At 36.2% G+C, this 11,067-nt stretch overlaps 1 protein-coding gene across 1 annotated transcript in view; it reads right to left on the bottom strand.

Annotated features, from left to right (window-relative positions):
- Nucleotides 1–3,048: 3,048 nt before the first annotated feature.
- LOC106875640 (MAP3K12-binding inhibitory protein 1) overlaps nucleotides 3,049–11,067 on the bottom strand; it is a 9,361-nt gene continuing 1,342 nt past the window's right edge. Inside the window, exons 3-9 of the mRNA XM_014923868.2 lie at nucleotides 10,714–10,959; nucleotides 9,762–9,858; nucleotides 8,837–8,908; nucleotides 7,929–8,114; nucleotides 7,566–7,663; nucleotides 7,099–7,179; nucleotides 3,049–6,387 (exon numbers count right to left, since the gene is read on the bottom strand). Of these exons, the coding sequence (XP_014779354.1) occupies nucleotides 6,307–6,387; nucleotides 7,099–7,179; nucleotides 7,566–7,663; nucleotides 7,929–8,114; nucleotides 8,837–8,908; nucleotides 9,762–9,858; nucleotides 10,714–10,959 (861 nt within the window). The 3' untranslated portion in view covers nucleotides 3,049–6,306. The remainder of the gene's footprint in view (nucleotides 6,388–7,098; nucleotides 7,180–7,565; nucleotides 7,664–7,928; nucleotides 8,115–8,836; nucleotides 8,909–9,761; nucleotides 9,859–10,713; nucleotides 10,960–11,067) is intronic.

Here is an 11,067-nt window from a genome sequence, read left to right as displayed (position 1 = left end):
ATATATATATATATATATATATATATATATAAAAACTTCTTTCATACATTTCTATACATACATACTGTTTTGAATGCTCATTACTCCGATAATTCTGCATTTTTACAGTTACGCTTTTTCCATAACGTATTTCTAGTGGCTTCATGCAACTGTAGCGTGGATTCGATCCTCGATTGCCAAATTTCACTTTACACTTCTACAGTGCTTTCCTCACGGTAAAACAATAAATAATAATAATAATAATAATGATAATCCTTTCTACTAGAGGCACAATGCCTGAAATTTTGCTAGAGGGGTCTAGTTGAATGCATCAACCCCAGTGTTCAATTGGTACTTATTTCATCGACCCCAAAAAGATGAAAAGCAGAGTTGACCTCAGTGGAATTTGAACTCAGAACATTAATCAGATGAAACACCGTTAAGCATTTTGCCCAGCACGCTAACAATTCTGCCAGCTCGTCCCCTTAATAATGATAACAACAACAACGATGAAATAGTAAAAATAACAACAAAAATAAAATGATAATAGAAAATAATCTTGATAATGATAAGGAGAATGATGATGATGGTGATGGTGGTGGTGCTGACAGTTTTGATGATGATCAGTGGTGATGGAGGCAATACTGCAGCTGTGGCTGATTGTTATGAAGATAATGATGATGATGATGATGGTGGTGGTGATGGTGTTATCAGTGGTGATAATGTTGGTCCTGCTGCTGCTGATGATTATGAAGATAAAAATGATGATGGCGACGACAATGACGATGAAGATGATTAAGATGCTGATGGTGATCCCAATGATGATGGTGATAATAACAATTCGTCTGTGCTATTTCCATCCCATGCTTTAATTTCCCTTTCTTCTCTTGTAATGATATATTTTCTGATTTTTTTTCCCTTTTTATTTTTGTATCTTTTTTTTTCTACTCTTTTTCTCTCTTTTATTTAGTTTTTCTCTTTCATTGTTTTTACTTTCTTTCCAATCTATGTCTTATGTTTATTGAATTTGTTTTTCATTTAAAAAAATATATATATATATTCTGAATATGATGAAGCAAAAATATATCCAACATCTAAAAGAGACCCATTAAGAATATTAAAAAGTATTCTGGTGAAGAAACATGCAAGAATTCCAAGACAATTTTGTAGAATCGGTAAATAACAGCATTGTAGTCGGTCTGCCTGCCTGTCTGTGCATTTGTCTTGATGCGTGTATTTTTATTTGTATGTGTGTATGTTTATATGCGTATATGTGTATTTGTATGCAAGATACTAACAAATTCTTGAGAGCAAACCCAACACCAGATTCTCTACGCTGACCCTCAGGTAGGCCTCTCCAGAAGATTGTATATCCATAAGTAGGTTCATTTATTTGACCCTCACCAGAGAGACGAGCTTGTATATATATATATATATATATATATATATTAATCAAAATAGTTTGATTCAAATTCTGTGATATTTAAAGTTTGAAAGCATGAGATGATGTTTATCATAGACCATTGAAAATCTGAACTCCCAATAAATGTGTTTGTCTATTCACTCATATATGTATGTATATATATATGTATATATATATATATCGTTTTTTGAAAAACATAAACCCGGAGAAGAAGTACTCGGTGGCATGAGGAGGGGAGGCTGGTATGCATAGATGATTTCTGGTCTTCCATTAAACAACCTTGCCAAGACTTGTGCCTTGGAGGGTAACTTTCTTGGTGCAATCCCATGGTCATTCATGACCGAGGCAGGGGCTTTACCCCTTATATATATAAATATATGTGTGTGTGTGTTTAGGTGCATGGTTGCGTGTTATGTTCTTGAGCAAGACACTTTATTTCATATTGCTCCAGTTCACTCAGCTGTAGAAATGAGATGCAATGTCACTGGTGCCAAGCTGTATCGGCCCCTTTGCCTTTCCCTCGGATAACATCAATGGCATGAGGAGGGGAGGCTGGTATGCTGGGTTTGTGCTTTGGAGGGTAACTTTCTAGGTGCAATCCCATGGTCATTCACGACCAAAGGGGCTCTTTTTATATGTCAACATGGAAAAAAAAGTGGAATGGAATATTAAATGGTTAAAGTCTGATCAAATATGCAGATAGAAAATAAATTGATAATTTATGATTAATATCGTTTTTTTTATGTTGTTTTGTTTCTCTCTAAAGTACAGAAGCTGCAGACATGCTAAAGCTTGTTTGGCTTCGTCAGTCAGTGACAAATTGATGAAACATTAGCAAACAAATTGATTAATAAATATATAAAAATATAGATATAAAAATCAGGAAATTAATATTAGTTTATTGTTGGAATGGCTGTTAGATGGGGTTTGGAGAAGTGAATGGATAGGGGTGGTTTTTGGATAGAGAATAAAAGAGAATTCTTGGAAATTAAAAATTTCTCAGATGTCATTTGCATGACAAAATATGTTCAACAAGTGTTTAGATTATGTTTGTTGTTTCTTTGGAGAAAATGTGACGTCAGTTATGAAACATGTTTGAAATAATGACATATTGCTTTCTGAATTTCAGTGCTTTTTATGTGGCACCATCACCAGTGCTTAAATGATTTCTTCAACTGTTATTAGAGTCTCATCAAAGGTGACAATATCCTTTGATTAAACCCTAATCCTAGAAAAACAAATTGCTGATCTGTTTATAATCACATCTAATGATAGTCGTATCTTTCTCATTTGATAAAGATCGATTTATATTTTGGTAGATATGCATTTTTCATTTAGTATATGTGTCTTTGTCATTTGATAGAATTATATCCGACATTTGGCAACAATATTTTTCCGCTTTTTCAGATATTTATTAACCATTTGGCAGAGTTATGGAGAATGTATTTTCTATCTGTCGCAGCTATATTTACCATTTGGCTGAAGTATATTAGTTATTTGGTAAAATAATGAGTTTTTAGAATGATTTTAAATTGAATGTCTCACAAATTCTTTATTGTTTAAGCATAAAATCATTATATTTTCATGGAAGTTATTTTCAATGTGGCTGTCAAAACAATTCATTAATCAGATAATGAAGAAATACACAAGATGAAAATTCATTTATTCACAACAAATATAGACTCGTGGCCAGAGCTACAAAATTTTATTCTTTTATTCTCTCACTTGTTTCAATCATTTGACTGCGGCCATGCCGGAGCACTACCTCAAACTGTTTTAGTTGAACAAATTGACCCAAGGACTTATTTTTAAGCCTAGTACTTATTCTGTTGGTCTCTTTTGCCAAACCACTAAGTTACAGGGACGTAAACACACCATCACCAGTTGTCAAGTGATGATGGGGTGGGGGTATAAACACAGACACAAAGACACACACATAACACACATGGTGGAATTCTGCTTTACACACGCCATAACTCCTCATAACTTTTTTTATTTTTTGGAATTTTCAGAAAACGTTTACCAATTTGTATTCTACACATGAGAATTCATACAAGTATACAAAAACAAAACAAAAAAATTTGTTGCATGGTTTAAGGCCTATTTAGAACTTATTTTTAGCACATCTCATGACCACCTTGTACCTCACGTGTTTTAAGCATTTAATAAATGGAAAAAGGACCACAAAAGTAAACAGCTTTGGTAAGAGTTTGACATATTTTAGAAAGAAGCACCTACATGTGTGTGGCTTTTGAGTGGCTAAAATCACCCCAAATTTGCAGACTTTAAAAGCTATTAGCTCTTTATTTATTGATTTCTGATGAAAATGAATTTCATGCCAATGATTACCATACAAAACTACACCAAATATGAAATCAAGTGGAGCCAAAATAGAAGAAATTGAAAAGTGGCAGCGAAACAGAAAAGATCCTAATTATGTATTGAAACAGAGAGATAGCTAAGTTAATGTTAACATACGATCCAATGTTTATATCTTCACCAACCAAAGTGAAATAAAGCCACTCACAAATATGTTCACTAGCTACATGAAATAGGCCTCTCACCTCCATGTTCACCAATCAAAGTGGAATGAGGCCACACACTTCTATGTTCACCAACCAAAATGTAATAAATCCACACACTAACATGTTCATTAATTACAGTAAAACAGGCCACACACTTCCATGTTGACCAACCAATGTGAAATAAGGCCACACATCTCCATGTTCACCAGCCTATTTGGAATAAGGCCTCTCACTTCTATGTTCACCAATCAAAGTCGAAAATTAAAGCCACTCACAAATTGCTCACCGGCTACAGTGAACTAGGCCTCTCACCTCTGCGTTCACCAACCAATGTGAAATAAGGCCACACGCTTCCATGTTCACCTAGTGAACTAAAAACGACCACATCTTCGATCCTGCAGCAGAGTAGCTCAGTGTCAAAACATCAGAGGCCACACTGCAAGCATGACCCCCCCCCCTCTTTCCGTTGTGATCTGGTTTCAAAGAACAGTGAAAGCATCAGCAGTCATCACAGCAGCAGCAGCAACACTGGCAAGAACTACGGCAGAGACATCTGAAAAAAACACAACAACAACAACTATGGTAGCAATAAGCACAGCAGTGAGAAGATGGTGCCAACAGCAGCAGCAGCGAGAACACAACAACAACAACAACAGTAGCAACAGCAATAAAAAAAACATCACTAACAACTGGAAAAATAACACCAACAAGAAAAAGAAGGGAGGAGAAGAAGAAGAATAACAACAACAACAGCAGCAGCATCAACAACAACAACAGCAGCAGCAGCATCAACAACAACAACAATAGCAACAGCAGCAGCATCAAGAGCAACAACAATAAAACAACAGCAGCAACAATGAGAGTATTTCACACAGCCTGAGACATTATTTCCTTTCCTTCAAATGAAAAACAATATTTTTTTTGCCAATTTCGTTTAGAGTTTTATTGTTTTGTTTTCCTTTTTGTTTTATAATTTTGGTTGTGTATTTTTTTCTTTTCTTTATTTTTTGTTTATTATTTTCTGCAAGATTTTCTCTCCAAAGAAGAGGGGGAAAAATCCTCTCCATTAATCCAAGAGAATGGTTTTGTTTTCTGCTGGTTCTGTTTGGTGAATGTGAACGAGTGGGTGCATGTGGAAGAGAGAGAGAGAGAGAGAATGTATGTGCACATTGAGTGTTTGAGAAAGAGAGAATGTGTATTTGAGAGAGGGAGAGAGAAAAAAACAGAGAGAGAGAATGTGTTTGAGGGAGAGGGAGAGAGAGAGAGAATGTGTATGCACATTGTGTGTGAATGTATGTATATGAGTGTGTGCTTCTGTGTATGGGTATGGATATGTATGTGTGTGAGAGACAGAGGGTGCATGTGTAACTATGTGTGTGAATGTTTGCATGTATATGATTGTGTGTGAGTGTATGCGCATGTATGCACATGCATCAATACTTCTGATGTGTATGTGTGTATATAGGTGCAAGCGTAGCTGAGTGGTAAGTAGCTTGTTTACCAGCCACATGGTTCCGGGTTCAGTCCCACTGCGTGGCACCTTGGGCAAATGTCTTCTACTATAGCCTTGGGCCAACCAAAGCCTTGTGAGTGGATTTGGTAGACAGAAACTGAAAGAAGCCTGTTGTATATGTGTGTGTGTGTGTTTGTCATCCCAACATCGCTTGACAACTAATGCCCATAACTTAGAGGTTTGGCAAAAGAGACTGATAGAATAAGTACTAGGCTTACAAAGAATAAGTCTTGGGGTCGATTTGGGAGAGAAAGCAGATACCTTTGTCCTGAATGTGATGTTGGCCTTTGTTTCAAAACATGCATCGTAAAAAGATTTCTTGGTAATTTCAGTCATTTCATTATTTTTTTTTTGTTCTAAAAAAAAAGCTGAAATAATTTGGGATGAAAATTCCATGCAAGTTGAGGCGTCAGTGACGTCATAATAAGTCAGAACTGATCCGAAATAATTTGGGGACTGATTCTCCTTTATATACAAATTCAAAATAAATTTTTAAAATATGATATTTTTGCATGGAAATTGAAACAAGATGTGTATGTTAGGTTAATGATGATGATGGTGATTGATGGTGGTGGGGATGATTATGATGATGAGAGTGGTAATGATAATGGTGATGATGATGATGTGATGCACCCATGAAATATAGAGATAATGCTGTAAGTAATGATAAGCTTGCTTCCCAACCACATGGCTCTGGGTTCAGACCCACAGCATGGCACCTTGCTCAAGTGTCTTCTACTGTAGCCTTGGGCTCATCAAAGTAAAGATAATTAATGAAAGTAATGTTGAAGGCAGAGGCATCCAATGCTGTGGGTGAGTGAAGGCAATGATGATGTAGAGGCCAGGATGCTGCGACAGACGACGTTCTACAAAGCTTTCATCTGTTTCTGCTTCAATGACTCTCGCAGTGCTTTCATTCGATGGTTTATCTCCCACATACTCAAATCCTAGAAAAGACAACAAAATATCAAATTATTAAATAATGAAGTTAATGTGGCTGAGGAGTTGAGAGGCTTGCTTCCCAGGATTGCAGGTTCAGTCCCTCTGCATGCCACTTTGGGTAAGTGACTTCTATTAAAATCCCAGGTTAATCAAAGTCTTGTCAGAGTATTTAGTAGACAGAAACTGAAAATGTCCATCATATATATATATATATATATATATATGTGTGTGTGCTAAGAAGCTTGCTTCCCAACCACATGGCTCTGGGTTCAGTCCCACAGCATGGCACCTTGGGCAAGTGTCTTCTACTGTAGCCTTGGGCTGATCAAAACCTTGTGAGTGGATTTGGTAGATAGAAACTGAAAGAAGCTTGTTGTGTGTGTGTGTGTGTATACAGGATGTTCAGGCTAAACTTGACAGTTTGCAAAATATAAAAGGAAAAGAAAACAATATCCCATCCAAAAATAAAAGTCTTTTAAAAAATCAAAAAATAACAACTGGATTTTATGGCAGGGATATAATAGTTTACTCAAAGTAGCTGCCTTCAGTCAGTTTCAACCACAGCCTCAAAATGGGGTCAGTCTATTTGACTAAACCTTTCAAAGTAGTGCTCCAGCATGGCTGCAGTCTAATGACTGAAACAAGCAGAAGGTAAAGCTGTATCCTTGCACCTTCTGTGGAAATTGTCATAAGAGAGGAAAAGGAAGAGCTGTTACCTGATTGGGGTGGTTTTCACTTCTACAGGCACCACTGCTGCTACCAAATTGTTTCCTTTTCCTTTCGGGGGCCAGCTGATTCTGTAGAGAGAAACAAAAGATGTTCAGATACCCAGACACACATATAACCAAAGTAGAATCAGAATCTATAAAGACCAGCCAAAATGTCATAGAATTCCAAATATGATTTTTCAAAACTTAATTCTTACAGAAGCAGGCTGTATTCCCAGAATTTAACATTAAAAGAAACTTAAAATTCAGAATAAGTATTTCCCAAATACAAGGAGTTCTAGATATAAGAAGCAAAAGCCAGATTACTAACCCTAACCCCACTACTCTAACCAGTACCATAATATCTACAGCACAAGACATTTACTTAAAACTGCCACATCACATAACTAGCTTACTATAACTAACCCTAACCCTAACCCCACCCCCACTACTACTACTATAACCAATATACTCACGTGAAATTCAAAATACTCAGGTGAGAGACTTTCAAGAAACAGAATCCTTTTTTCCAGTTGTTTTAACGTTTCAAAGACTTGAGATTTCTTGGAGTCATCTGCAGGAATTTTAACCAAAGACAAGGTTTCGTTGTTAAAATTTATGCACAATAAATTGCTTATACGACTACAATACACCAAATATCTAAGTTTTGTTGTACAATTCTTCATTTTTAATTCTAAAAATATAAAAGGATTTTTTTAAAGCATTGAATGACTATGAGGGTTCACCCAAGTAAAATAGGAATCGAAAGGGTCTATAGATAAAAAAGGGTTGAGAACCACTGACATAACAAAGTAAGACATTAAACTTGTGCTATTTACATTCTATGTGGAGGTGAGATGCCATGTTAGAGACTCGTTCTTCAATTCCTGAAAACATGTTACTTGGTTCCTGTTTCACTGCAACTGGGTTCTCTGTTTCCTGTTTAATTTTGGAGAACAACGAAAAGGAAGGGACACTGCTGGGAATGTGCAGCTGTGGGCCATTGATGTTTTCTATACGAGACACTGTCAAGGAGAAAGCAAATACATTTAAAGTACAAAAGGAAAAAGGGGTTTGGTAGAGTACATATGTATTTACACATGCTATATATATATGTGTTTGTGTGTGTGTATATATATATATATATGTATGTATATATATATATATATATATATATATATATATATATATGTTTCTTCCAAATGTCCTGAAGAAAGGATCATGACTCTAACATTATATAAAAATACAAGATAAAACTGCAACTTTGTTTCCTTTCCCTTTCCCTCTTTGTACCTTTTTGCATTGCTCTGACATTACACAACAAATCTCTTTAATATACATACACAGGTTGCAGTGAATAAATTGTCGTCTGAATTATGCAAAAATGAAAATAACTTCGACATCTCATTTTAACAGGTGGGCAGACCAACAATCCCCTGTGATCAAAGTGGGACTGGAGCAATGTGTGGCATCATTTGAAGGCTAAAACAATACAAAAGTGCATTGTGACCAGCGATGTGTAACAACATCTGATAGCCTGGTCGGTCACATGATCACATGTGATAATATTTCAAAGCAATAACAAGTAAAATAAGAGAACAGACATTAGGAGAAAGCCAGAAAGTGTGAGGAAGAACTAAATACCAAAGGCTTTTGCAAAGAGGTTACAGTTTTATAAAGGCTACAAGGGAAGGTAGGGACAGGCGAGATTTTTAAGGAAAGATGAAAGATACAGATTGGCACTTACCAGTAACATGACTCCTGGTTCCAAACCGGGGCACAAACACAGCCCCTGTTCTAGCACAGTGTTCTTTCTCCACTGAAATATGCAATGTTCATCAATTAATATGAGTGTGAGCTAGCAAAATCATTAGCATGCTGGACAGAATGCTTAGCGGCATTTCATCCATCTTTATGCTCTGAGTTCAAACTCTGGACAGGTCAACTTTGCCTTTCATCCTTCTGGGTTTGATAAAATAAGTACCAGTTGCACACTGAGGTCGATGTTAACTGACCTAGTCTCTTCCCCAAACTAACTGGCCTTGTGCCAAAAGCTGAAACCAATATGAATGTGTGTGTGTGTGTATACATATATAAATCTTTATCCTTTATGGTTCACTTGTTTCAGTCATTAGACTACAGCCATGCTAAGACTCTGCCTTGAAGAATTTTAGTCAAACAAATCGCCCACAGTACTTATTTCTTTAAGCCTGTTACTTGTTCAATCAGTCTCTTTTGCCAAACCACTAAGTTACAGGAACATAAATACACTGACACTGGTTGTTAAGTGGTGGTGGTGGTGGTGGAGGGCAAACACACACACACATAGATATAAACACACACACACACAGACATTATATAAATATATACGATGGGCTTCTTTCAGTTTCTGCCTACCAAATCCACTCACACAGCTTTGGTCAGCCTGAGACTATAGTAGAAGACACTTGCCCAAGGTGCCACACTGGGACTGAACCTGGAACCATATGGTTGAGAAACAAGCTTATTACCACACAGCCATGCCTGCACTTATATATGCAGCAACTGCAATAAGCATAGCTGTGTGCACACATGCATGTTAGAATATGAAAGAGAGAGAGAGAGATTGAGCCATGGCAAGAGATGAAAGAGTGAATGAGGAAAAGAGAGAGGTAATAAAACAATGGGTTTACTGTGATATGGAAAGAATTCTGAGCAAAATTCCCGTTTGTTCTCTTCATCAACGTCCAACCTTTTCTGTTCAATGAAAGCAGCAATCCGCCTGTCTATCTGTCAGAAGAGATCAGGGTGAAATGTATAATAGAGGAAAATGTATAACAAAAGATAGAGAGAGAAATATATACCGAAGGAAAGGGAGAGAAACAAAGAAGGAAGAGACATGGAAGGCTTTCATTTAGATCACTTTAAAATAGGAAGTTTGTATCATAAAAACAAAGGGCAGTTTGGGGAAGATTTGTATCAAAAGGGTTATGTTATTTAGAATTCAGTTTTTTTAAAGTTATGTAGAATTTCAGCCAAGAGTAAAGTGTAAAACTGCAAAAAAATAAAAAGTTAGCGAAGGGAAATAACTCGAGTGTTTTATAACTAGCTCTTTTGTTCTCAACCATTTTTTTTTTTATCTAGGGACCCCTTTGATTACTATTTTATTCAAGTGGACCCTACAGTCATTCGATGTTTAAAACCGAGTTTTATAGAAAGGTATTTATCAATGTTTTCCCATTTATTAATTTGTGTAGGTTGAACTTATGTAAAATGTTAGAGAAAGAAACCTAGCTGTTTCTTGCAACACATACCAATACAGACCACCAGTCGCCCATGCATGTCAGCCTCCCCTTCTGCACCACCAATGCTATTCCAAGGAAAAAACAAAAAACATTTTTTGTCAGAGACCCTTAAAATACTTTTGTGAATCTCCAGTTTACTATTTTGTTGTGTGGACCCCCCTCTCACACCTATCCTACAATGTTATTCTAGAAGTATAGACTAACATCATTGAACTCTCAAAGCTACAAGATAATACATGATTAATTCAAGAGAATGTGAATAAATAAGGATTACATTTGACAGAGAAATCTGCATGCTGGAAGGTTAAACAACAATCAAAACTAGAAATAAAAGTATTACCTCAGCTTTATTTGCTGTGATTTGGATTAAATTTTTATCAATGCAGGATTTTCTCATGGAAGAATCAACCTCCAACTCAATCTCTTGACCTCCGGAGGCAGACTGTGGAGGCATTATGGCTTCTTGGCTTGTCTGTGAAGCTGCCTGGGGTATCTCTGTATATGCATCACCATTGTCAGAAGACGGAATCTCTTCCATCACAGTCGGAGTGTCGTACTTTATGGTTTCTAATTCACTTTTGATTTTCTGGAAAACAAATAGCAGAAGTGGTACTAGTCGTATATATCTACATGTGTGTGTGTATATATATATATATATATATATATATATATATATATATATATATGTGTGTGT

The sequence above is a fragment of the Octopus bimaculoides genome, chromosome 27 (genome assembly GCF_001194135.2).
Source record: "Octopus bimaculoides isolate UCB-OBI-ISO-001 chromosome 27, ASM119413v2, whole genome shotgun sequence".
Taxonomy (NCBI): domain Eukaryota; kingdom Metazoa; phylum Mollusca; class Cephalopoda; order Octopoda; family Octopodidae; genus Octopus; species Octopus bimaculoides.
Note: the sequence above shows the minus strand (reverse complement) of the source record. Positions and strands in the feature narration are given on the sequence as shown.